This window comes from Brassica rapa, chromosome A02 (genome assembly GCF_000309985.2).
Source record: "Brassica rapa cultivar Chiifu-401-42 chromosome A02, CAAS_Brap_v3.01, whole genome shotgun sequence".
NCBI classification, from domain to species: Eukaryota; Viridiplantae; Streptophyta; class Magnoliopsida; order Brassicales; family Brassicaceae; genus Brassica; species Brassica rapa.
In genome coordinates this window covers 5,617,710-5,645,312 of record NC_024796.2, presented here as the reverse complement: position 1 = coordinate 5,645,312, position 27,603 = coordinate 5,617,710, and the positions used below count along the sequence as shown (strand labels likewise).

General features: G+C 38.8%; 6 protein-coding genes and 1 non-coding gene across 8 annotated transcripts; 2 read left to right on the top strand and 5 right to left on the bottom strand.

The window, feature by feature from the left end:
* Positions 1–481: 481 nt before the first annotated feature.
* LOC103851641 (peroxidase 67) lies at positions 482–2,404 on the bottom strand. Its single transcript, XM_009128506.3, has 3 exons — positions 1,983–2,404; positions 1,670–1,861; positions 482–1,256 (listed from the first exon to the last, which is right to left on the bottom strand). Exons 1-3 carry the CDS (start codon positions 2,208–2,210, stop codon positions 696–698), a joined length of 981 nt encoding a protein of 326 aa, XP_009126754.1. The 5' UTR covers positions 2,211–2,404; the 3' UTR covers positions 482–695.
* Positions 2,405–5,926: 3,522 nt separating this feature from the next.
* Positions 5,927–7,774, top strand: LOC103851639 (40S ribosomal protein S4-1). Its single transcript, XM_009128505.3, has 5 exons — positions 5,927–6,124; positions 6,312–6,389; positions 6,477–6,755; positions 6,830–7,269; positions 7,637–7,774. The coding sequence occupies exons 1-4, from the start codon at positions 5,942–5,944 to the stop codon at positions 7,247–7,249; spliced, it is 960 nt and encodes a 319-aa protein (XP_009126753.3). The 5' UTR covers positions 5,927–5,941; the 3' UTR covers positions 7,250–7,269; positions 7,637–7,774.
* Positions 7,775–7,876: 102 nt separating this feature from the next.
* LOC103851638 (exocyst complex component EXO70B1) lies at positions 7,877–10,161 on the bottom strand. The gene has a single exon (XM_009128503.2). It carries the CDS (start codon positions 9,958–9,960, stop codon positions 8,104–8,106), a length of 1,857 nt encoding a protein of 618 aa, XP_009126751.1. The 5' UTR covers positions 9,961–10,161; the 3' UTR covers positions 7,877–8,103.
* Positions 10,162–11,008: 847 nt separating this feature from the next.
* On the bottom strand, positions 11,009–16,925 carry LOC103851771 (cation/H(+) antiporter 24-like). Its single transcript, XM_033285495.1, has one exon. It carries the CDS (start codon positions 14,384–14,386, stop codon positions 12,056–12,058), a length of 2,331 nt encoding a protein of 776 aa, XP_033141386.1. The 5' UTR covers positions 14,387–16,925; the 3' UTR covers positions 11,009–12,055.
* Positions 16,926–17,305: 380 nt separating this feature from the next.
* On the bottom strand, positions 17,306–21,211 carry LOC103851637 (transcription initiation factor TFIID subunit 15b). 2 transcript variants are annotated; one of them, XR_004455502.1, is made up of 7 exons: positions 19,188–21,211; positions 19,017–19,101; positions 18,318–18,876; positions 18,030–18,180; positions 17,875–17,953; positions 17,411–17,725; positions 17,306–17,377 (listed from the first exon to the last, which is right to left on the bottom strand). XR_004455502.1 is itself a non-coding variant. In XM_009128502.3 (6 exons), exons 1-6 carry the CDS (start codon positions 19,339–19,341, stop codon positions 17,611–17,613), a joined length of 1,143 nt encoding a protein of 380 aa, XP_009126750.1. In that variant the 5' UTR covers positions 19,342–21,211; the 3' UTR covers positions 17,357–17,610. The 2 variants fall into 2 exon arrangements, 1 of the variants encoding a protein (XP_009126750.1); XM_009128502.3 differs by having other exon boundaries at positions 17,357–17,725.
* TRNAS-CGA lies at positions 20,128–20,209 on the top strand. The gene has a single exon. It is a non-coding gene; the product is annotated as a tRNA-Ser (tRNA).
* Positions 21,212–23,245: 2,034 nt separating the features above from the next.
* Positions 23,246–26,869, bottom strand: LOC103851635 (protein LIGHT-DEPENDENT SHORT HYPOCOTYLS 5). The gene has a single exon (XM_033285496.1). It carries the CDS (start codon positions 23,993–23,995, stop codon positions 23,450–23,452), a length of 546 nt encoding a protein of 181 aa, XP_033141387.1. The 5' UTR covers positions 23,996–26,869; the 3' UTR covers positions 23,246–23,449.
* Between the last annotated feature and the right edge of the window lie 734 nt (positions 26,870–27,603).

The window sequence follows — 27,603 nt, the reverse complement described above, 5'->3', positions numbered from 1 at the left end:
CCACCATATTTTAAAATGAACTTCATCAAATCTCCTTTTTCTTAACTTTATCTAATCTCATGTTAAAAAAATTCAGTCTTGTGATATGTATGTAGTAGATGCATAGGGCTGAGTATGTTATATGTTAATTTCGATATGTTATGTATCGATTCAATCTAAACATTATTTATAAAGTTTTGGAATTAAAAAAGATAGAGAAACAATCTCGATGAAAAATATAAAATCATCATATCTACTATTTTGGAAAACTTTAGTATCTACTCTGATCTGTATATAAATATGTAATGTAATTAACTAATTATGTTATTAACATCTTATGATATATATATATATATATTTGGTCCATTTATTTCACAATAAATTATGCTGATTGGGAGAATATTCACGTTTTAGAACAAATCAACTACACAATTGCATTTAAATTTTAAAGTTTGTTGCTTTGAATAATTCTTGTAGAGCCAAAGTGAGAGATGGGAAAGTAAATGAAAACTGCATAGCCACAAACTTCTATTCAGCAATATATTGGATTATGCTTATGAATATTTAAACAGTTAACGAAGAAGAAACACATACAGATTATAAAAATAAACACAGCTCAGTTACAAAAAAAAATAATGATAAACACAGTTTGCTGAAATAATTGGTGAAATATAAGAATTATTCGGCCTGATGGTTGGTCTTTTATAGCACGAAATTTAATTGGGCCTGCGACAGTTTCTGCGGATCTGACCATGGGATCCAGTAAGGGGCTTGATATCTCCCATCTTAATCATAGCCCTTACGAAGTCACGGTAGAAGGTGTTCAGACTGCGGCTGTACGTTCCGACCAATGAGTCCGTGGAACCGCCGTTGAAAAGGACCTGGTCTGACGTCAGGAGTCCTTTTTTATCGAGAAGCTGATTATAGTAGCTATGGTCAAATCTTGTGGGAGAGCCGATGTCGAGAGGGGCTTTCTTGTTGTCGCCAGAGCCAGAGGTAGCAGGACAGTTCTTACGTCTAGATAAGGCGAAAGAGAGGTCGATGTTGCTTTCATTGTAGATACGGTTCCTGAAAGTGAGACAGTTGGCTTGTCCAATGGTGTGAGCACCAGAGAGAGCGACCATGTCGCGTACGGACAAGCCTTGGGCTTTGAATCGGTTGATGAGGTTTTTAAGTGTACTGAATGGAGAAGGGATGACGCCTGAATTGGCAGCTGAAAAGCCTGCCTTCTTGGAGTCTCTTCTTCCAAGCTTCACGCTCCATCTAGGCCCACCTAACTACGCAATCAGATTGTAAACATCAACTTGATGAGGATTAATTTAAAAAAAAAAAAAGATAAAGGTTTGAGCTAAAGTTCGAAACGGATAGTCCATATCTTTAAACTAAAAGAGTATGCAGAAATGTTATTACGAGAAACAATTCTATCCAACCATGATTTACATAAGAAAATATTACGTATTTAGTTCTAACCTCCTTTGATATATAGTGAATCATACACTACATTTATGGGAATTTTTTTCTATGAATTGTGTAACTTTATATTATTGTAAAACTAAGTTATCCTTGTCACATTAAAATAAATATTACTGTTTAGCTATCGAAAATGTATTCACAAAATTTTCACTGAACGATCAGTAAATACATATATATATATGTGTGACATAAAGTAAATGCATGCATATGTGCTAACCAGAAGGACGGAGTCACGAGCACTGATGGCGACAATGTCTGCACATGAGACGACGCCTGGACAGAGTTTCTCAACCCTCGACTTGATTTTGTCTATCACTTCGAATCCTCTGACAGAGTTATTGTTGGGTCCTGCAGTTTTCTCCCCCCTAAAAGAGGATGTATCGTCCAACAATATGGATCCGTCACAGCCCTATAAAACCAACATTTCCTTAGCATTTTGTAAGTTGACATTGTTGGAGTAATTCATGGAAACATGGTAAGCATAAAGCATTTTTTCCTTTTTCATTACTCAAAAAGAAGAGGAGACGTACATTGATGAAACAATCATGGAAGAACAAACGGAGGAGAGAAGCAGCCATGCGGCGCTCTTTGGCCACCGCCCGTTGCATCACCCGTCTCACGGCAGGGAATAGTGAAGGACAGCTCTCAGCGTAGAAGTCACTGCTCAGCTGAGCTTGAGTTTGTGTCCCCATTATCATCAGAATCATCATAAACAACACCTTTAGCATACTAATGATCTGCTTATTATGGTACTCCATTCTATTTGCGTTATATTTTTCTTTGTTTTAGAAGTTGTGGGTCAAGAAAGCATGCAAGAGACTGGGGTTTTATAGAGGTTACACCTAGGTGTTGTTTATCTACGGAGAAAAGTTTCTTCTCAAATACTTTCACTCTTTTCATTTTCTAATCATCAAAAATACATCTGTAATCTACTTGGTCCTTTTTTAATTTCTCAAAAAAAAGAAAGATCATCTACTTGGTCCTTTACGCTACCCTCTACCAACTCCTTGTTCCATTTCCCTTTTTCAACACATTCTCCGTTATCTTTCTTTTACCAATCATATACTCTCTATTAGCTGGCTAGGTTTATTATTTGGGGGAGTAAAAACACATTAATTTTAACTTGAGCATATTAAATTTATTTTAAATATTACTAGCCGCCATATCCACATCATGGTTAAATTGGGTTGTTTTTATAAACCTTTCATCGAAAATAAACTGACACATGTAATATGAAACATAGATTCGATCTAATTAATCACTACTAACAATTATGAATCGGAATCTCGTTAATCTTCCCATGATATTAGAACCAGAACGGATAACCTGGTTCGAGATCCAACAACCCCAATTAAACATGTTAAATTTGACGGCATTTCAAATTACAAAGTAATATTACTAATCCATGTATATTAATCAAGTTTTTTAAAACTGTATATTAATCAAGTTTATTCTTGATTTTCAATGTCACATTCCTATCACATTTTTAAAAGTGATTGTTTAGTCGGATCGATTTCAGATCAGATGAGTCATGCACAATTTTGGGTTATTGATTTCCGTTGGGTTGGCTAGTGGAATTGATGTCTTGATCTGATACGTGATGCGATGGTAACAAAAAAATTTGTAATATCTTAAAAAGAACTGATTTGGTTATTTATATTATCAAATGCATTTATTTTTCTAAGTATATATCGAAAGGAAAATTCAAGATTTAAATGTGTCTAAGCAAAAGTAGTAAAATAATCGATGACATATTGGAAAATGATTCGTAATATCGTGCGAGTAAGGTCAAAACTGCAGGCGGTCACACTTACAAAAATGTTATAAGACAATTGTATTAAACTTGTGAAGATAAAGCTACAAAAATATGTTCACTTTTGTGTTCAAATAAACTGAAGTTTTCTAAAATTAAATAGACATAAATGTAAACTACAAATGCATAAATGTTTTATGATCTTTCCACAATGTTGATTGATATCGGTTTGTGATTCTAGTCTATCTTAATCCATGTTGGGACCGAGATCATATAATTAACTGAGGGAAGAATATAAATTTGGATTTGTTCAAAAAAAGAAAAAAGAATATAAGTTTGGCAAAAGTAGCTGATCTTCCATGCATGCAACCACGACTTTCTCAGCCTTTCACCTTTCATTTTTTTCATGTAGATTTGTATTTTATAAAGGAAAATTCTCGAAGTTTAATTTATTGGAACATATATCCGGTTCACAACTACAATACTTCCACAAAATATTTTTATTATACTTTATACATACCAAACCTAGAAAACAAAAGATGGCCAACGCCGCCTAAAAATTAACCGTTAATTGATATATAGAATGGGAAGACTATAACTAAGCGACTATATATCTGCTCTGACTTGAAATTTAATTAGTATACTTTGTAAGTTTTATCGTTAGAGGTTGCCACACCCACCAAAGAAGAAAGAAATAGTGATTATGACATGTTGTTTGAAAAGTAACAAAAAATCATCATTGATATTACCGTGATCCAATATCAACGATCAACATACCACAACTCAAATCCAATAAAACTTCTCAAATTCAGACGACGTTGAATTTTCAAAGATAGGTGAGAAAAATATATATTGTTATAAGAAAGATGGAAGTGATAGCGAGGGGTTAACGAACAAAGAATCATTAGGTGAAGTGATCTATCAGTAGTCTATCAGTTACTGTGCCATTCCTCAACATTTTCATCCTCTCTCAAATGCCTAATTCAAATATATAGGAAAAGCATATCTAATTTTCTCACGTGGATTGTTGAAAGTTGAACCACAAATAGTTTGTATCTTTCGCAAATGATTTTTTTTTTTTGAGTTTAAGCGAGGCCCACTTTTAGGTTTTGAGTGTTTGCTTTTATTATGTTGGCAAGTAATGGTAGATCGATTGATGTTAATTCTCAAAAAAAAAGGTGGGTTGAGTTCGTAAAAAAAATTAATTCGCCTGAAGAGTGTCCATCGATAGTTTTTTTAATAAGGAACTTTGCCATATATTTAGCCTGAAGATATATACATATTATGGTTTTCGAAACCAATAAGTAGGATGCATATATACTCGTTGAGTAGGTATGTAATAATTAATTAGTGACATGTTTAAATCTCAACAACGTTCTAGGGAGATGACGAAAAGTTCTAGATACATGAAAAAGAAATGATCCTTGTGACGGGAATATATGTCTCCTTAGATACTGAAGTTCTCTTAAGTGAGCGCACCACTAAAATAATTAAGGTAATCTTATATCGGCATAATAGAACAATTTAGATAAGGTGGGATGTATCTAAATAAAACACGACAAGTTATCATATCACGACTTATCAACACAAAAACCTTTAAAGGCTGCTCTACCTCTTCAATCATTTTAAAGACATATATAACAAATAATTCCGAATTTCCCATCATCTAGTAAAACCATCATTCAATATTGATTATCAAACAGTTCATATATATAGTTAATATAATAATTCTTTTTTTTTGAGCAACAGTTAATATAATAATTCACCGATCGAACTATATGACAATAATGCTACTTGTAACAAAAACTTCTGTATAGCAATATATAGTAAAAGGCTGCTAAAACTCAAAAAGGTGCCAATAATGCATGAAGCTGGTTATAAATCTTATCAACCAAGAAGAAGATCATCGAGACCTCTCCTATCTTTTATTTGACCTCAGATACTGAATCAAAATATGTAGTATCACACTTTTCTTTTGCTATTTCTATTTAGATGTTGTCAATGTGCGTATGAATATCGGTTTGCATAGTGGAGTATATACTACTTACTAGTATCCACACCAATAGTACACATAACTACTGATACATCATTCATTCCAACACGATCAATCCCTTAATGATTTTGAAAGTTAAAATGTTTTTTTTTTCCACTATAGATTTGTCGCAGCAATTAGTTTATAAATATATATTTTCAAATAAAGTTTACATATCAATCTATAATTCACAATTTTCATGAAACGTACTTGAAACCTGGGAATAGTTAAGTGTATATTAAAGCTTCTATGTAATTATGTAAATCATTCGTCATCGTATTGTATGTGTTCTTGAAAATTAGGTAATTCATCTATGAACATATACCCGTCGTGAAAGATAAATCGTCACTTTCAGTAAATAACAGTTTTTGTACATGATATAATCTCAGTAATATCATGACAAAAATAGCACATCAGAATAAATAACTCCGGTGGACATATAGAATACGAAGATAAAGATTTTAAGTCTAACGATTTTGGTTATATCGTCTTGTGAACACGTTCACATCTAACAAGTATACTTATACTATACTGAATATATCATGAAATTCTTCCAATAATTACATCATCAAAAATAAATAGTGTTTTCAGTCTTTTAAATGTGTGATATACAGTTGAGAAATTGTGTGTGTTTCTGTGAAATAGGTATAAATGGATCGTTCACTTAAGTCTCTCAATCGGAAAAAAACATAAGGCTTAAGCAAATGGATATATATAATGGGCCGACGCCAGGAGCCCAATATACCCTAACATTGAGAAGAGGCTATTTAAATACAATTAGGGTTTTACTTGTCTTCTTCTATCACAGCTTAACCAGTCGGTCGGAGCTAAAACGAGATAAGTCGTCGTCTGGATCATCGGAGCTACGCTTTCAAACTCCAACCATGGTTCCTCATCCTCTCTCTCTCACACACTTAATCTCTATTGTCATCATAATTATTGTTTACACCTAGGTGATTTCGCAATTCGAGTCTGGTAGGTTTGTGTTAGTGAGTTAGATATGATTATCATTTCGAGTCCTTAGATCTCAACTGCATCGCTCTAACATCTATGTTATGTTCGGTTCTTCAACAGGCGAGAGGTTTAAAGAAGCATTTGAAGAGGCTCAATGCCCCTACCATTTGGGGTCTTGACAAACTTGGCGGTGCTTTTGTATGTCTTCTTGTCTCACTCTACACACATGCTTTCCATTTGTTTATAGTCTGGATGACAATGCTTGCTCGTATTGGTTCCAAACAGGCCCCCAAGCCATCTTCCGGACCACATAAGTCGAGGGAGTGTCTTCCCCTCGTCCTTATCATCAGGAACAAGTTGAAGTACGCTCTCACTTACCGTGAAGTGATCGCCATCTTGATGCAAAGGCACATCCAGGTCGATGGGAAAGTCAGGACCGACAAGACCTACCCTGCTGGTTTCATGGACGTTGTCTCTATCCCTAAGACCAACGAGTGCTTCCGTCTTCTGTACGATACCAAGGGTCGTTTCCGTCTTCACTCCATCAAGGATGAGGAAGCCAAGGTTCGGTGTTTGATCTCCTCTTTGTCATTATTTGATGTGTGTACCAATACGATTTGTTTATGCTCTTTCTACAGTTTAAGCTTTGCAAGGTTAGGACTATCTCCTTCGGACAGAAGGGAATCCCTTACCTGAACACATACGATGGTCGCACCATCCGTTACCCTGACCCGCTCATCAAGCCTAACGACACCATCAAGCTCGACCTTGAGGAGAACAAGGTTGTCGAGTTCATCAAGTTCGATGTCGGCAATGTTGTGATGGTGACTGGAGGAAGAAACAGAGGGCGTGTGGGTGTGATTAAGAACCGTGAGAAGCATAAGGGAAGCTTTGAGACGATCCACATCCAGGACGCGACAGGGCATGAGTTTGCGACAAGGTTGGGGAATGTCTTCACGCTAGGGAAAGGGACAAAGCCGTGGGTGTCTCTTCCTAAGGGTAAGGGTATTAAGCTTACCATCATTGAGGAAGCCAGGAAGAGGCTTGCTGCACAATAAGCTGCTTGATTTTGTGATTTCCAGCTACTTATTATGCCTTTATAGACCTAATTGTTTCTTAGACTTCGTTTACATTTTTTTGTTCACTCCCGGTTTTGATACATGTGTTATTTTATCTATTTCAAGAGTTAAACAATGAAATTTGCGGATTCTATATGAGCCACTTCTTGTCCTGAAATAACTAAATCTAAAGACCTTATTGCTTAGACCTTATCTAATTGAGTCTCTCACATCACTTGTCAAAGTGTCTCAAATATATAATTTGTGAGAAAATTATGTTGAAAGCGATCAAAACCTTAGATACATGTCATTCTTCTTATTACAGAACAAAACAAAACCTCTAATTTAGTACAATATAACATCATAACTGGCCAACAAGCTGCTTACTTTTGCTCTTTGTTATGCCTTTTTCAGACATCTTTTGTTTCTTAGACTATGTTTACATTGTTTGGTTCACTCTCTGTTTTGAAACTTGTGTTACTTTTATCTATTTAAGAGCTAAAAATGAAACTTGCGGATCCTAAATGAGTACTAAACTTGTCTACCTAAAAGATTCGAATACGTAATTACTTAGACCTAATCTAGATGAGTCTCTCACATCACATGTCAAAGTCCTATCAAATACTATAATTTGTGAGAAATTTATGATAAAACCGGTCAATCCTAAGATACATGTCATTCTTGTTTTTCTTTTTACAATAACACAACCTCTGATTTAGTACAATACAACATCATTACACACAACACAATAGAACTGAGCTAATCGTCTAAAAACAATACATTATACAAATCCACCATGCAAGGCTTCGCAATTGGTCATTAGCAGATGGTTCGTTTACAAACATTTCACAAGTTTATTTTCTTGCAGTCGTTGAGCCTTTAAACAGCTCGTTGATATGCGCCTCAATGTCCTCAACTCCATACTTGATATACTTGTCTGCGTTTTTCCCTTTCCCTAAATCTCCAAGGTTCTGAAACCTCCCTATGAAGTTCCCGTACGCCGGCAACAGCAGCCTAGCCAGCGAGATTCTCAGCTCCTCCCTGAGCTGCTCGTCGAACACAACCCAAGTCGAATGCACTTTACACGTCTCATCAAACTGAACATTGAACTGCTTCAGCTTCACCTTCATGGTTTTCCCTAACCCGTTCATCCCCGCCGCCGTGTTGTCCACCTTCAGCAGCCCCAGCATCTTATTCCACGCGCTTCTCTGATAACTCGAATGATACTGTCTCACTTTAGCATTGTGTTTCCGGATCCAGTCCTCTCCCAAGAGCAACCCAAGGTCACCGTCCTTCACCTTCTGAACAATGTACCTCCCGTTGTTCATCAGAAACAAATAGCACAAAGCTGGATCTTTGTAAACTTTCGATTTCACCTCCAAGTTACTCTCTAAAAGCTCCATGATCCAAGACATCTGCACAGTCAACAGAGTCGAATCTTTCGACGGCACGCCGTTGCTCTCCTCAAACACTTGCTCCAGCGTCTGCCGTGACCTACACGCAGCACGAAGATAGTTCATCACATAACGAGTAATCGGATGCAAACCACCCCCCGGAACAGCAGCTTTAGCCGGATCACGCCTGATCAAATTCTCAAGCTCCATAAAAATCCCTCTAACCGCCTCCCCCAAACGCTTCCAAATAGTCACAGCTTCGTTCTTAAGAACCAAACAAAACTGATCCGAGAACACAGACTCAAACTCACCCATCAAATCTCTCATCGTCTCAAACACGTCGAGCACCTTGAACAGCCTCTCAGGCGACCGGCTACCTATAGCAACCGCGTCCGCGAAGTTCAGAATCTGAACCGCGGAGCCGCGACACACCTCCATGAAGGAAAGATCAGCAGCTGAGGAGAAGCCGAAGAAGACACGGTCGCATAGACGCCGCTCGCTAGGGAAGAGGATGCGGAGAGCGACGTTAGCGGATTTAATCCAACGCTCGATCTCATCCTCGAGCTCCTGCCACGTCATCTTATGAACCTCTTCGATGCTAAGCTTCTTTAACCCTAACCTCGACAAGCTCTCTTCGAGAAACTCTCTCCTGCACGTGCTGTACACGTGCGAGCACGACTTACCAAACCCCGCGGCGAGCATACGCTTCGCCATCTCGTGGAGGTCGTTGATCGTCGCCGACGGGAGGGCGTCGATGATGAGGTCGTAGTCAGTAAGCGGCTTAGCCACCGGGATCTGGTCACCGTCGTAGTCGTCGTCTCCTTCCACCTCCTCTTCTTCGTCGTCGGAGTCCAAGCGGTGATTACTCACCGCAAAGGACTCCGCGCCTCGCTCCATGAGCGACCTGAACTCTTCCTCGACGCGGAACATCGCTTGCTGGAGCATCTCGTCGGCGCGTGCGAGACACGCGCCGACAGGCTTCTCGTTGGCCAGGTGGCTCCACTCTCTGGTGATGTTTACTAGCTCGTCGATGGCGTCGAGGAAGGCGGCTGAGTCGGCGGGATCGGACCAGATTGGCTGATCGGCGGCGACGAAGCGGGAGATCTGAGAGTCGAGGGAGTTGAGAGCTCGTTCGAGTGCGGAGACGGTGGATCCGTCTTCTCCGGGCTGTCCCTCGGAGAGCTTCTCGCGGGAGAATCTACCGTCGAAGGTTGAGAAGATCTGTAAGATGTCATCGGCCATGGATTCGTTGTGGCCGAGGGTCTTGGCTATGTGACGCGCCACCGCGAGTAGCTTTTCTTCACCGTTCTCTGCCATGAGGGGTTATGATTTTGAGTAGAGAGAGGTTTTTGTTGTGTTATATAAAAAAAAAGAAGGTCAGAGGGAGATCGAATGGGGAAAGTAAGTAAGAAAAGGAATCGAAGACGAAGAAAGTTCCAAGCAAAAGGAAGAAGACTGGATGGAGATTGGAGAGAGAGATATCTGAAATGACGAAAACACCCCCCTTGTTTAAGAGAGGACGCTATCTTTGACTTGGCCGCGTTGTCTGAAAAAAGAAAAGGTACGGTCGTGTGTCTTTTTGTGGACTCTTCGCTTTTCGCGTTTTTTTTTTCTTTTTTGAACAACATCTTCGCTTTTCGCTAATGTTGACGTCTCCGCTACTGTTGCAGTCATTGGGTAGCTCGAAGCTTCTATTCTTTCAAAACAGGACATGGTATAAGATTGTTGGTTCAATTTCTCACGGAGATGCTACTGTTGCAGTCATTGGTAGCTTGAACCAATTTACAGCAACTAAGAAAGAAAAAAATCAAAGAAGAACGTTTACCAAAATGAACATGTAGGTTTGACGACGACATGTCTTTGAGCAAGTCATTATTTGGGTTTACAAAAGATTAAGGGTATGACTGGTTTTTCCGCTACCACCCGCAAATGCAGCTTTTGCGGTTGGTAGCGGTTGCTGGCGTTTTGCAACAATCGCTCAAACCGCTCTAAACCGCTCCAAATCGCTCCAAATCGCGCCAAATCGCTCTGAACCTCATAAATTCAAAAGCTGGTTCCAGCTAGCGTTTGCGGTTGCGGGCGTTTGCGGGAGGATAAAAAAAATTATTTTTTTTCCAAAACAATATAAATACAAAAATAAAAAAATTCAATAAAAAAATTAAAATGAAATTATAAAAATGCTAAAATATATCAATTAATTTTAATTAATATTATAAAACTTTAAAATAAAAATATTTTCTATATTTTTAAAAAATTTAAACTATAACTTTCTAAATATAAATTTTATATTTATTATAATATTATTATTTTTGATATTTTTATAATTGTATAAAATGTAAATATTGTTAATTTATTATTTAACTGCTGCTGTATTTGGTAGTTAACCAGTCATAAGTATCCCGCAAACGTACAAATTTTTAACCGCATAACCAGTCGTACAAATCTCTTAAAACCGCTAGAAACCGCAACCACCCGCATCCGCAAACTCCCGCAACCGCAACCGCAACCGCTGCGGTTAAACCAGTCAGGCCCTAAGAAAAAGAAAAAGATTGGACTTTAGGTTATCAAAGCTCAAACCTAAAAATACCTTTATATATATGAGATGATTTTTATTAATTATTGAAGGCTCGGTCATAAGTCCTAACTATATGAGACGTATGGACGACATTTTTATTATTGATTTTTTCAACTTGTCTACTTTTGTAAGCTCATTAAGAATGGAATTTACACTAACCAATAAGGAAAGGCTTAAGCCTTTATTTTATTTTTCTAATGCTAATGTATTGAACTATAGTAACGTGCGTGGTCCACAACAAAACCCATTATCGTGCTCATGAAGACTGCACGCTTTTCTCCATCCAACATCTCTACCTCAGATAGGTTGTTATTCTGCAATGATACAAATTTGCACAGAGCGCGACCAAAAACTTCATATATCATGTTGGTACATCCGCACAAGCTGTGATATGCAATGGTTATTACAGAATACCTTGATCCACTCATAATCTATGATGGCAACATCTTTTTTTGCTTCCTCCGTGGTCTTGATGGTTTCTTTCAACTCTTCCATTCTCAGGATCCTTGATTTGTTACCATCAAATACCTTTGATGATGCAGCCTCTAGCTTTCCGGCTCCTGCTTGCAGCGAAAAAAGCTCTATATAAGCGTCTGCATTGTCAGTAAGCACTAGAACAACGGATGTCCCATGTTTGATGCTCTAGTCATAAGAATACTTTAGAGAATGGTTACTGGCTAGTTCATTTCATAAACACATTGATGAGAAGAACATGCATATTCATGAGAAGAACAGGGAGATCGATGTTCGTACATTTTTCAATATATGTTTTATGATTAACTTTTAAAAACAGATTGTATAATATGACCTAATCAAATAAACAAAGGTTCTAATTACTCAATTGTGACATGACCAAGGAGACACTAATTTTTTATAATCAAACTTGCCGTTCAAGAAAAAATCACCACCCTTTTGATTCCTCACTTGTTGCTGCACCACCAACACCGAACCTTCTGATGCAAATATACTCCCAGCCACAGTTTCTCCAATGACTCCAAGCTGGTGGTCCTCGCTCCACGCATCAAGCCCTTCTAGAATCTTTGTGTTGATCCCTTCTCCCCTCCCTGTTATCCACAGATCATAGTCATTGACATTCATCGCTTGGATCGCAGCTAGCGTCTCCGCACCATTCTTGACCACAACCTCCTTATAACTAACCCTATCATTGCTTTCGTTCTTAACCCAAAACCATGTAACCACTCCATCGTCTAGCTTCTTCTCCCTCGCGTCCTCTCCTTCGTGGTTGAACGACAAGAACCTAACTATTGTCAACGTAATGTCCGGATTTCCTGTCATCCTGTCTGCCAGATGCAAAGCTTCTCTGTTATCAGCTCCTCCTAAGAACAAAACCACAAAACGGTATGTTTCTTGCCTCACACGGCTCGGTTGAATTGAATGCTGCTGGTCAACCGAGGACCGAACCTTGGCGTTTCTAAGCCGCCCTTTACCATAATAGATACATACAGAGCAAGGTGTGTACGCCAAGACATCAGCGTTCACGGACAGCATGCCGGGGTCAAGTAGCTCGGTAGGTGCATTGTCCTCAAGACGCTCTCGTTGATAAGGTAAGAGAATGAAAGCGGTTTTCTTGGCCAAGGCCAGCTCGCAAATATCTTGGTACATTAGACGCTTTGGAGCATGAGCAGTGTAGGCACGCAGCGTCACACACTCCTCTCTCTTCTTTTGGTACAGCTTAAAGGCGCTTTGCATTTGGTCTACTCGCCCTTTTTCTTCCTCCCCCTCTTTTCCTTCCTCCTCTTTTTGTAGCTTGTGGTCTACAAAAACTGGTGAAGCTCGCCCCATCAACTCCATTAGCTGGATTGCGTATATAGCAAATGGACTACTTGTAGTGGGATAGGCAAAGTCAAGGAACGTGATCAAGCCAGACAAGGCTTCTTGGTTGGAGACGGCAAGAACAAGACCCATCTCGGTGGATGGTGGAGTGTGCTGGATGGTCCGGTGCTTGCTGATCCTGTAAGGACGATTTGGATCATAGAGGAAGCTGATGATCGGTGTTGATACTCCTGTTATGACAACCGTATGCAAAACCAAGAGAGTAAAACCGGGTAGACTGACAACATGTTTCCTGAAGCAAAGCAAGTAGAGCATGATATCGAGTTGGCCTCTCAAGTTCATTATGAGGCCAAGAGTGAGACTGTCTCTAGTAGGGACTTTAAAGAAAGCAGCAGCGGCAGCCACAGAGATAAACTTGGTGATGAAGCTAACGGTGGTCATGTATACAAGAGGAGCTAGCTGGTTGTCCCAAGCATCAGCGCTAAGGAAGTGAACATCTGTGTAGAGTCCCACCAAACCAAACGAGAAAGGCATTAAAAATTCATGTATAAAAGTCTCGCTCCGAATAGCCAACGTGGAACCCAACGGTGGACCGTGAGGGATTATTAACCCTAACCAAATAGGTCCGGTGCCTATCAATAAACCAAGCATGTCCGTTAAGAAACAAGCAACAAGAACACCCATGAGAATCATGACAATGTAGTTTTGGTCCACGAGTTTTCCCTGAGGTGTTTGGTCGACCACCCACTCAAATGCTCGTTTCACGACCAAAATCATAAAAGCGCTGAATATAACAACTGATACAATGTAGAAGACTGCTGCTTTGGCTCCTGCTACGTTTGCTTGAACGACAGCCTCGAAAAAGACAAGCACGAGGATCGCTCCCATATCCCCAAGGAGAGCCACCGACATGGCGAACTTCCCCACCTCAGAGTTGAGAAGGTTCATGTCTCTTAAGATGGTGTAGATGACAGGGAAAGAACTAAAAGCCAAGGCAAACGCAATTCCTCCAACGGAAGAAGGCTTCCCCATGGTTTTATCCATTTGGTGACGCATGGCCATCCCCGTGGCTCCAACACAGACCATTGGGACGAGAACGCTGATGGCAGCAATGTACTTGTGCTTTTTTGGAGACTTTGCAATGGCTGCAACGTCGGTTTTGGCCGCAGTGAGAAAGAAGAAGTAGAAGAATCCCATTAGTCCCAAGTTTGTGAATATGTAGTTTGAAATAGGTGGGAACACGTAGTAACTGAAATTACGGCTTCCTCCAAGCATGGACGGTCCTATCATCATACCACCCTTCAAAACACACACAAACCATTCGTTTAATATATTAAATAAACATTTTATTAAGAAATATAAGGGCATCCGCATTGAAAATCTTTTAAAGAGAGTATTTATCAAAAATAAAAATATTTGAGTAAATTAGGTTTTAAAAAATTTGAGAGAACCATTCTAAAGTTTTTAAAGTAAGAAAATTTTACATGAGTTTCTCAAATTTTGAAAAACATTTTTTTATTGATGAATTTTTTTTCTTTGAGAGATTCTTGATCTAAGATATGAGTGACGAACAATGATTTCACAGACGATACGAGGTTGACGTAAAGGTCGGAGGATGAAGCAAGTGGCTTTGATGAAGAAAATAACAATAACTGCCTCGAGCAAGAATGTTGAAAATGCATAGTTCATCGCATTTTCGCCTCTGAACAATCCAAATGGTTGTTTACTGTGAACATGTCGGCAAACCACCGGAAGCTTGGCCGAGAAAGCTTTAGTAATAATAAGATCACCGGGGGAGGACGGGTTGTCCGGCCAGAGCCCAAGATGGATTGGCAAGACGGTCTGGCCATTGCTGGGAAAATACCTAACCATGCAAACTATTTTTCAGACCACGGTTTGTTTCACGATGGGAGAATGCCTAACCATGCAAACTATTCTTTCAGACCACGTTTGGTTTCACCCAAAGCGTAATGATACTGATCATCAGTGGAGAGAAAGAATACTATAGATCCAAAACTGGTGTTCCTTTTTTTATAAACAGATGTGGATGTGCGTTATTTTGGGAACACTTCTAGTTAGTTTTTGATTAGTCTTCATGTTTTTTTCTTTCTCAATATGATTTTTCACTTGTTAAAGCATATTTTTAGCAGAATTAAATAGAAAATGCACCTTTTGGAATTGTTTTTCATACATATTTTTAAGAACCACTTAATATTTTCTGTTAACAGTATAGTTTGAATACACTAGTCTGTATATATTTATTTATTTTCTAAAATATATATGAAATGCAGGGAAATAATCAGAAAATAAACTGTGATGTGGGAAGAGAATATATAAACCACCGATTTTTTTGAAATACAATATACCACCGAATTATCCTATACTCCTATTTGTTACTCTTTTTACAAATTACAGTGTTCAGAATCACATGTAATGTTAAATATGTTGGAGAGTTTATAATGTCACCTCACTCTATAAATGTGATGGATGAATTTTAGATGCAAATAAAATTAAAGGGCCCGGAACATGAGGTACGGGCGGTGGTAGCTGGCTAACACAAATTAAACTCCCCATGCGTCTATTTCCTCATTCTTTTTTTCCTGAGATTTTTATTTTCATCATACATTCCCCACATAATACTTGTTTTTTTAAACATTATAATCATGCATGTATCTTTCCACATTAACACACTTGACAGTAAAGAACCAACAGTAATACAATTTTCAATATCCTCTTTTCAATTCTCATTTCATTGAACGCAATTCATCTAAAATACATAAAACAATATAGGTGAAAACAGTATTAGCACACTTGACAACGAACAGTAATACAATTTTCAGTCTCATTTCATTGACCGTAATTAATCTAAAATACATAAAAGAAAACAGTATTATTTAAATTAGTAGAAAGTATGAAACGGGTCGGATAATAAAATGGAGAGATAATTATTTTTACTTCTGGACATATCAATATTACTTGTACGTAAGGTGTAAATTATAACAGTACTCAATTGTCATAAAAATAAATATTCTGAAATGAAAGAGAATTAGGTGGAACCTTACGTCCAATATTGAATGCATCACTCACTTTAATCTTTAACATTTTACTATGGGTTTTGCATTTACTTTAGTCTCATGTCTAACCGTAGGAGACTCGTGCCCATGCTGTGTAAAGTTTGCGCCATGGAGAAATTAAAATTTTTGCTACCCAAAACCCGGTAATATAATACTAGTCGGTTACACTGCATTTATATATCTAGGCATATTTCATTTATAAATAACATTTCATAAATATAGTCCGACAAAGTGTAGTGAGGTCCAACACTAATCTATAAATCAACATTTATTAGATCTAGTTTCAAAAAAAAAACATTTATTATATGTAATTTTAACAAAATGGAGACAAATCTTATACTATATATATATAGGTTAACCAATGGTACGCTCTCCACCATTCGTAATTCGTCCTATAAATAATGCATATATCGATTATATATTCTCTTATAGCTTCCTATTTTTTACTAGTACATTTATGTGGGTATGGGAATGCATTCAAAGTGATGATATTATATAACTGTTGTTGTATTACTGGGGACCTTCAGACTATAAATACAGCAATGTGATACAAGCTCCTCTCTCAAATTACTTATCTATGAATATGTGTATGTACATATAACATCAAAACACATGTAGAGGAAGATACATATGCATATAAATCTCAGCTGGAATAGTAGAGAAGTAGCTCTAAAGCTCAGGAGGGATAGCGCCATAACTCAGTCAATTAGTATACATACGTTTGTATATAAATGGCGCCATCCATCCTGAGTTCCATGGCTTCTTCTTGCTTTTATGTGTATCTCCCCCTTCATTCCCGGATTCGTTGAGCTTGTGTAAACGAGATGGAAACTAACGGTAAAGGTAAGGTTTACTATTTGGTTAAAGGGATGGATAGATCATTTTTTTGTCTGCAGATAGATTATATTTATTGAATTTTTTTTTTCTTTTCGAAATGTGATGTAAACGATAGTAAAAATGACTAACAGTTCAAAATGTGTGGAATTCAAGTAGAAAGTGAGAAAGAAAATCGGTAGAAAAAGAGAAATGGCTTGTAAAGACAGTTTGATGTCAAGAACACATGATTGGTGAAATAATGTCGTTCGAAAATTGAATTTTACACATTTAAAACCGTCCGAATCTCTCAACTCTTTAACTTTCAGTTCAAGGCTCTTGCTTACCAGATTGAACAGGTAAAGAGAACCGAGATCTTTGTCTAATTGAGAAGGATTCCAAGATAGCTGAGAAGGAGCCCCTTTACTTCAAATAGAATGTTTATGTAGACGGTAAACATCCGAAACTGGTTTGATATTTTTGTATCTCTTACATATTCACACAATAATATTCTCCAACAAATGATAGATATTTTCGAGTGAACCCTACCTAAGAAAAAATAGAGGAGGTATCAGACATGTCCAGTTCAGACCGCAATCGTGAACAAAAAAAACCTACATTTTTGTTTGGTATCTCCAATATATTGATAATTCATAGAACACACAACTCTTAGAACAAATAACATCTGCTTCATTGATTCTTCTCTTCCTCTCAATATGGACGAGACCTGTTTCCCCCATGGTGGTTTCTGTCTGGTCCTGACCCATAGTTATCCCTTCTTCTGTCTCCCCCACCATAGCCACATCCTCCTCCTCTACCACCGCCTCTGCACCATTTACAAGTTTTGCAATGAACACATCATTACCAACTAATTAAAAAACAGGTTACTGCTGAACATAAAAGTGACAACAACCTACAAGATGTAGTAGTGGTGACTAAAGATGTGAAGTACTAATAAAGAATCAAGAACGCTACCTCTGGTCAAAAGCAGGAGCTTTGGGCGCAGACTTCTCTGCCATCGTTACACCAATCTTGTTCCCCCTCATTTCATAATCTACAAAACAATCCACCATCGTAATGGAACTATTTAAATAATTCAATAAACAAGACTGCAATTCCATGGTACATACTGTTGAAAAAGCCGCCTGCAGAGTGCGCGGCGCTAGGATCTTCATACGCTAAGCAGGCGTCACCTTTATTTTTTCCCTTGTCATCAGTGTAAATCTTGATGTTATAAGGCCACTGATCTTTGTAACCCCGCTTCTGCTTGATTCTTCCAACCTATCCAACAGGAAGTGCACTCCAAATCAGCACACCAATAAAGAAATACAGAAACAAGAATCCATGGCGAGGGAGAAAGCTCATTCCAACAAGATAAAAACACAACAGAAGTAAAAAAAAAAGACCAGTGTTATTACTTGGCCAATGCCACCAAAGAGATCCTTGAGTTCATCAACAGTCACATCCGGAGGTAAATTAGAGATGTATATTCTGGCATTATCACAAGTCTCATCACAATTTTCATCACACTGCTTGACTTTTTCAGCAGGTGCATCTCCTCCATCACTAGGAGCGCTACCACCATATCCCCTTGTGGGACCACCATATGATGGGGGTCCACCAGAATAGCTTGAAGGAGGGGGAACTGCTTCCATACCATACCTGGAAGGTGGTGGAGGGTAACTCCCAGAACCATCATAAGATGGAATAGCAGCCAAGGGAGGAGGTGTAGGACCCTGAACATAAGAACCATTATCCCTATCTCTATGTTGATTGTTACTACCATAAGAGCCACCACTACCACCACTGCTCCTACTGCCACCATCATATCTACTACTCTCATAGCTTCTACCACTATCACGACCACCTCCACCTCGGCTATACCCACCACCTCCCCGGTCACCACCAGTACCAGATGGAGCAGGTGCACCACATTTGTTACATTCAACTCTCCTTGCAAAGTTCACGTTCCCACAGCTATATATACAAACAGTTCCGAGGGTAAACAACTTCAAATCATACTTCCAGCAAGGAAGCCAGCAGACAATCTAATTTCATTACACAATGGGATCCTAAATAAACTACTCCAAAGATTAAGAGATTAGTGCACTCATTACCTAGGGTTAGGGCAACGCCAATCACCATCTCTGCCGCCACCTCCTCTTTCACCGCGATCACCTCCTTGATATCCGCCGCCGCCGCCTGAATCGAATCAAAACATTCAAGGACAAATCTAAAGATATTAAAATAAAATAAAATTCAGATCTGGAGCAATCGGAATCACAAACCTCGATTGCCTCTTCCGCCTCCGCCGCTGTAACCACCGCGTCCGCCGTATCCACCTCCGCCGGAGGAACCGCGTCCTCCATATCCAGCATCACGGCCGCCATAACCTCCACCTCCTCCGTAGGACGGGGGGATAGACGCCCCTCCACCAGACATGACCTAGGGTTTGCGATAAACGACAGACCAAAACTCTTTGCTAACTGTCGGCTTCTTTAGAAACAGTAGTTGTCTCTTTTTAATTGTCTTAAAATCTCATCTTTGCCGACCGGTTTGTAAAACCAACTGCACGTGCTTTTCTATGACTCAAAACGACACCGTCTAAATGGCCCATAGGCATGTAACCTTATTGGCCCAGCCCAATATTAAATTTTTAGTTTTAATGTGGCTTATGGTTGTTGAGACAACTGAATTTGATGAATATGAATATGAATACTCCAAAGTCAGAACCAGTCTTTTTTTGTAAGCGACTTATTAGTCCTTTCAAGAACGGTTCCGCGGTCGTAATTAAGCTTAGAAAACGAAAGATTGAAACAAGGAAATGAGAGTGATGCCTTGTGAGAAAGGAGAGGAGTTGGATCATTGTCTTGTTGAGGTAAGGTCGACCAGATTCAGAAAGAAAGGAGTCAAAGCTAGAGAGGACTACGAACTTCCCTCCACTTGCCAAGCTCGCCTTAGCTAAAGCCTTTTGGATGTTCATCGCTGCTCCATTGACAAAAGGGCTGTACTGTACTGGTTGCCATAGCTCTAGAGAAATAGCTCATCTACACCTGCAAACCAATCCAAGTGTGGAATACTCGATAATTGATGATTATAAAGAATTCTTCGAAGATAAGTCCACAGTAAGAAGATTGGCACTGAACAATTTGCACTGGATTTTTTTTTGCTATAGGGAAGTGATTTATTGTGTTTTATATTAGTTTTGTGTTTAGCTTTAAACAAATTGTCGATATGTCCGAGTGGTTAAGGAGATTGACTCGAAATCAATTGGGCTTTGCCCGCGCAGGTTCGAATCCTGCTGTCGACGTCTGATTTTTTATTCAGTTTTCTTCTTTTTCTTAAGGACACACGTTTTTGTCCCTGCTCTACTGACAAATGGAATGTGAAAATACCCTACGATTTCTTTTTCTCGCACAGACACAGTTAATCAGTCTATTCATACTCGTTTCAATTTAATTTAAGTCTACTCATTTTCATATTCAGATTTCAGCACATCACTTATTTTATTTATTTTTACTTTTTGGTCCGAACATAAATAGTTGTTATATATTTTCATATTTTTCATCCTGATTTTAAACACCTAATAACTATAATCATTTTCAAAATATACTACGCTCTTTTGGCAAATAAATTAATGGCAAAATATGAACATGTAGGATTTCAATCTGCCATCTTACTAATTTGCACGTTCCAAAGTACTATCCCATCTTGAAGACCATGTAATCATCTCTAATTTTTATATACCAAATTAGCTAACTGTTTTTTTTTTCCTTGTGCTAAGAAAGTGCTTTGAGTTTGAGATATATGCAAGTGTGTAACGTTTGAAATAAAACTAAAAAATGTGTTAGGTTTGGAAAAAAAATTCAAAAGAATGAGAATGTAGATCGTTTCTCTATATTATGATAAAGATTTGTATATTGGTTACCAAGAGAATTAATGCTAGGTTGGCCACTAGTGCTTTCCAAATTTTAACTTATTTATTAAAGACCACCCACTATTATTTAATATTTTAGTTTTGCTATTTCTAAGAAAAATGGATCTTGAGTTTGTATTATTATCCCTCTTCTCTTATCATGTTTCTAGAGAAAATTACATAACGTGTGATAGTGGGAACATGATCATCACCATCATCATCAACGCTCACCATCATCATTAAAGATTTAAAAGAAAGCACCTGAAGATTCGTGACTTGTGAGAAAAATCACAACTGACGTGAGCTTCAAGAGTTCGCACGTACAAACATCACAACTATATACACTTTCGTACTGATCAATCAGTCACGGTGGAAAAAAATAGAGAAAATTACACTTTAAGGCAGTTTACAAGTTTCTAATAACACTTTGGGTCACTTTCAGCTACTGAGGCAGTTTTTTCTAACAAGCTTTCTTTTCTCTATTTGTTTCTAACTAACTTAGTCTGTCCGTAACTACTAGTCAAAAAGATCCAACAAGTAGAAGGACGGGAACCGCTCACCACCGCACATCTCCCTCACCATCCGACGGCCCATAATGTTTCTGCTATATATGACAAGACATATATCTGTCAAAATTTTCAACCTTTAGATTAACAATTTGACTTTTCATTTGTGCGGTCCAGATTTTACCAAGTTCCCAACATCTTCATCTTCCGCTCACCACCGCACATCTTCCTCGTTTTCTTTCTATTTTTCTTCACACCAAATCAACCTAACACAAAGATCAATACGAAAGTCAGTTCATACACTAATTTTACTTTAAGTACACGTTTACAAGTTATAGTGTTCACACTAACGTCAACGGTTCCTCCCACGCATCCACATACAGGAGCGCTTGTGTACATGTGTACCTACGATGTACACATGTACACGTATATTGTTCCCAACTCGTACGTACACCTGTACACCTCAGTCGTTCCTAACTCGCACAAATACATCCTCCGCCTCCACCTAACACACACGTCGCACAGTTCAATACATTGTCCACATGTACTCTTCCGAGAGTCAGTTCATACATTAAATTTGCTTTAAGTACACGTTTACAAGTTATAGTGTTCACACTAACGCCAAACGGTTCCTCCTACGCATCCACATACAAGAGCGCTTCTGTACATACGTACATACGCTAGGTGTACATCGCATACTATAGGTGTACATGGGTGCACTCGTTTTTCATACAGCCCCAAATGTACATTCTTTAACATACAGACTTATTAAATCTAAATGTATACCAACTTGAATCGTGTACATACGCCAGGTGTACATCGCATACTATAGGTGTACATGTGTGCACTCGTTTTTCATACAGTCCCAAATGTACATTCTATAGCATACAGTCTTACTAAATCTAAATGTATACCAACTTGCTTGCGTTCGACAACCAAAAATGCAACAATAACTACATAAATAAGATTTGGTTTCCTAAACGTCCAACCATAGGTGATAATACAAAAAACTTGCTGACATAACATGTTTTGCAACACAGAGAACCGATAGTAAATGAAACATCCAACACAACAAGGGCCCTAACCAAAAACAACCTCCAACCCTTTCTGCAATGTCACAACAAAATAAACCCTCCCTACGCAATCATCACAAGTACAAAGGCACTACGCAACAAAATAAACCCTCCCTTCTTCGTTAGCACCTGCCTTGTCAGCATCTCGTGTATCACTTTGCCCATCAGCACCCTACGGACAAGAAACCTAAATAGGGTTCCAAAGCAAGATCTTAGGAGCATCACCATCTCCTCGGTGCCGTTTAGTGCGTCTCTAACGCACAGCAGAAAATCTATAGTAGAGTACATGTTGATTTTCTCGTAGGGGAAACGATCTGTTGCAAATAACCTCTCCGGTAGACTGGCCGGTACAACCTCTACCTCGTCTGTTCCAATCAAAAAAAAAACCACTCGTTTGAGGGACAAATCGACAGCAAAACTAAATCAAACTAAGAGGGGGGGGGGGATGCGCATTACTAACCAACGGCAATCTCTTTACCACGCAGACTCCGCCGTCGAGACATCTTGTTTATCGTCGCCGAAACTCGCCGTCGTTTTTTTGGCTCGCTATCGCCGCTTCGGTTTCTCCCTCTCCGGTCTTGGTAAAAGCGAAGTTAAAAGTGAATAATTATCCTTACAGATCTGTCTATAATATCCGTCCGTGGGCCCACCACCTAGATTTTAAATTTTGAAATTTGAACAATCAAACTAAGAAAAAAAAAAAAGGAACGGACCGGTTATGATTTTTTGAGGGTAAGTTGGATCTTTTCACATAAAAACTGCCCCAGTAGCAAGAAGTGTTTTTTTATGACATAGAAACACGTAAACTGCCCTAGAGTGAAAATAACTCAAAAAAATAAGCGATCATTGTATATAACTAAACATAATAAATTTTTAATTAATAATGGGTCATCCTCTTTTCCATGTATACAATTGCAGTATACATAATACATCTCAATACTTAATACACAAAACATTTGATTATTTAGAAAGTAAGAACATAATAATTACTAAACCATTTATATATACTTTATTAAGATTTAGCATCAGGTATTTGGATTCCGTCGGTGGCGTGACTATATCATAGTTGAAGAAACGACCAAAGCAGCACCACCACTTCCTCCACTGCTTTCTCCATCATCGACGTTGGGAGTTGCCTTGGCTGTAAGAGGCCGTTTTCGTTTTTTCTTATCGTAGGGAATCCCTCGAGCCTTAGCCTGAGTTTCACGGACTTCCTTAAGATAGATCCTAACAGCCTTGGCGGCGAAAGGGTTTGACTCAGGAAGACCACCGCCTATTTCCTCAAACGCAGCCCTTAGACGGCCGATGAGAGCGTCGAGGCTTCCCCAAGCTTGCCGGAGAGGGCAAGTGCACTGAGCCGGTGGGTTCGGCTCTCCAAAGAAGGGACAAGCCAGGACGTGGACTTTGGTCTTACCAAACTGGTCGAGGTACTTAAGGAACTCGATGACGTGTGCGCCACTGCAACGAGACAGGCTCAGAGGTGGCTTGTGGTTCTTTAAATACTGAAGGACAGTGTTCCAGTCTCGTCTTTTCTGTGACTCATAGCGGCTTGGTGATGAGGAGGAACTCCCTGCTGCCTTCGCAGCGGTTTCTCCCTCCATCTATGTAATTATATCAGGATGTAGTTTAGGTATTGGGTTCTTGATTTTGTTTGCGAGTCAAGTGTATGTGTGTGTGTGATTGTGAGAAAGAGAGGATGACTTTTATTTTTGCTCAGTCACAAGTCACAAGCAAACAAGTTGGACTTGATTATTCATATTGTAGTTGCTCACCTTTATTTACGTCCCATCATCATATTTCTTTCTGTGAGGAAAAATAAATATGGAAATTGAGATGCATCTAATTTCTATTGCCCATCATGTTTTAGCTTTCATTTTTTTTTTGGTTTGATAAATTCATTTTGATTTCTTGGTATGCTTTTTTTATAGATCTTCTTGTTGATTTAAGATTCACACCTATATTATATTGGATTAAGAAAACAAATGAATACAAATGTCGGCAAACCCTTAGGATCTAAGCTTATAAGTATAGTAATAAAAATTTACAAGATTATAATATAACTATTTTTATTGGATACCCGTTCACATTTGGTCAAAATAATGTTGCGTGTTCATCTAAAATGTAAAAAAAGAGTAATCAAAATTTTACATATATATGGCCCTAAATCTTGGTTATATTTCACATAGATACTTTCACATTTCTGATACTTTCTTAAAAAATAGTAGAGTAATTATCCATATATCATTTTTTTGAATGAATGTAAATTATATTCAACCAAAAAACCTGTTTATAATCAGAAGCAACTTCAATCTAATGTGGAATCAAAAAATTATATCATATATTTTCATCACTTACGTTCAACAAAGTTATGTACCAAATGATTTTCGAAATTGACATCTCTGATGTGCACATCTAAAGGTTGCTATTTTTAGGGAGGTTAAGCTAGCGACGTTGAGACTACCATTCCAATCTAATGCTTTGTAGTCGATTGATGCCTCCCGTGATTCATTTTTGATTTAATCATTTATATATCTTGTTGATACATCAAATCATATCAATAGATAGTCGGTCCAATATTTGTTCCATTATAGGAAACGCAACTTTTTCCCTTTCAAGTTTCAACAGATAGTTAATTTCTTTACCATGTTCTCTCATTGAAGTTAATTGTTCGCTGATTGGTAGCTGTAAGCATGATAGCATCAAAGGTTGTTACTAACTGTGCATCCTGCTTAATTAGTACGTTATTGACGTCATATATTATCAATTAAACCCATGGTAGATAGACCAACAACTAGTCAACTGCCATGAAGACTGCTAGCTAAATTCTCAGTATTTCAACTTGACATTGTTATAAATCATGGAATCGCAATAAGACTTCTTTTGTAATATACTAATATAAACATGCAATGGCATTGGATCTGATAAAATACGAAAATGAGAAAGAGAAAAGAAATGGTGAAACACAAAACTTGAAAGGAAATTCTCTCTCCTCCCGTTTTTCTCTCTCGACTCAAACTCACTCGCCTTCTGTTTGCTCCGGCTCCGGCAGCGCGTGAGCGCTCAATCCGGCGTCGGAGGCTTCACCTTCGCTTTTCTTAGCTCTTCTGTCTGCTGTCTTTCCGACTATGGTGCTCACCTCCGATATGCTCGATTTTCTGGGTTAGGGTTTGGCTCCGGGGTCTGCTCCGCTCGAGAGGAGTTCGACTCCGACGGCTTCTCTGCTTTCTCTGGACTCTCGGTGAGGAGGGTGAGCGGTGGTTCGTGGACGCAGTCGGCTTTTTGGGTTCAAGATTGAGGTCGGTTTTCAATTCTAGATCTCGATTTGTTTCCTTTGCGCTTGTGGAAGAAGGACGGTTTGCTTCTCTTTGGTTTCGGTAGTTCTCTGCCTCGGTCCTTAGAGTTTCAAGCGGCTACGGAGGGTGATTCTCGGTTCTTGGCGGCGTCGTCAATCACCGGTCTCTCATCTCTTTAGTCAAAGCGCGTGCCGGTGGATTTCATTACCACGGTGACGAGTCTTGAGCGATGAGTATGCAGGCGGTGATGGTGCTCTCTCTCTGTTGTGGCTCGTGAAGGTCTTGTGAGAGGAGTCAAGGGGTAGTCGTCTATGGCTCCCCGATGCCCTCTTGCAATGCCTCAGCGCTTTCAGTTCTCCTCTACTTGTCTCCTTGGTTTGTGTTTCTCTTAAGGCGACGGCCTTCGAAGAGAATGCCTCTGTTTTAGATTGGTGTTACATCTCTGTCGGTACCGGAGGTGGATTTAGCAGCACAGATATTAGCTTCTCGGTTCTCGACAGCTTCAGGCGTAGTGGCGGTTCTCATCAGTCATTGGCCGTCATGGTGCCACGCTTGGTCACGCTCACATCCCAGCATCACCTTTGGTTTCGCTTGGACTTTGGTGGTGGTGTGCGTGTCATAATTGTGCAGGTTTGGGGCCTCAGGTCAAGGAGTAGCAGAGTTTACAACCCGTTTCTTGCAGGTTCGGAGTGGCATTAGCGTGTGTATTGTTCGGTCTCGCGTTTCTCTTCAGGTACGGGTCTCTCGGACCACTCGCTTATTGTTTGCTCGCGCTTCATTGAAGGATGAGATTGCAAGAGAGACAAGATCATCGGAAGCTAGCTACACTGGAAATGACCCGGGAAGACCCCGGCATCCGTGGCAACACGGAGAATCTCTCTTTCCCGTGGGTTAAGTTGATGGTGAGAACGGTTTTTGATGCCTGATGATTATGAATTCGAACTAGCAGAACGCGCCGGGGACATGGGTCGAGCGAAACTAGCTAGAAGTTGTTTGATTTTGGTATTTTGTTCGAGTCGAATCTTGTAATCGAATCTTAATGCCCGTTCTCGGGAAGAAATTATAATATTTCATTTAAAAAAAAAAAAAAAAAAAAAAAATGGTGAAGAGTTGGTAGTGAGTCAAGAGAATGAAGAAAAATATTGGCCATTAAAGTTCTAATTGTCTAATCCACGCAATTTCATTTCATCACTCACTCGCCATTTACTTAACATTTTGTGTTTAGTGCTTAGAGCATGAGCATCAGTGAACCCCCCTTTGGGGTTCACCTTCTTAATTTTTTATTATTAAAGTTTTTCTTTTTTTCATTTTGATTTTTTTTTTAAAAAAAAAAAAAAAAATTGACCAATCGCGGGCCGCCACGTGTCGTGGGGCTCGCGCTACAGTGATGAACTTTAGGAGAGAGGGTATCATGCAGAAGAGGTGAAAAGGGGTGAGTTCATCACTTTTGCTTTTTTTAATATTTTTTTTTTCTCGTAAAACGTGTGAACCTCCCTCTTGAACCTCTAATGCTCTTGCTCTTAGTTCCGTACCTATGCGGTCACGCCTTTTCACTTTTGAGTAGGTCATCCATCGTATACGTATAGCATGTTTTTGTTTTCTTCTAAATCTCATATAAACCTACAACATAATCATAAATTCATTATCGCATACCATTATAAGATCTCATCTGCTGTCAAACAAACAAAATGATTGATCTCATTTTGTGCTATAAAATAACATAAACATAACTCAATTTGTTTGTATATTTTAATAAAATACATTATCTTCTCTTAGTCTTTTGCGCAAATCATTTTAAAGACCACTCAATCTAATTCATCAAAGATGGCATCGCATGATTACACAAAGGTAACATAACTCTTTTCTTGTCTTTATAAATTGTTTGTTGCGTGTATTTTTTTCTGAATGATAACACT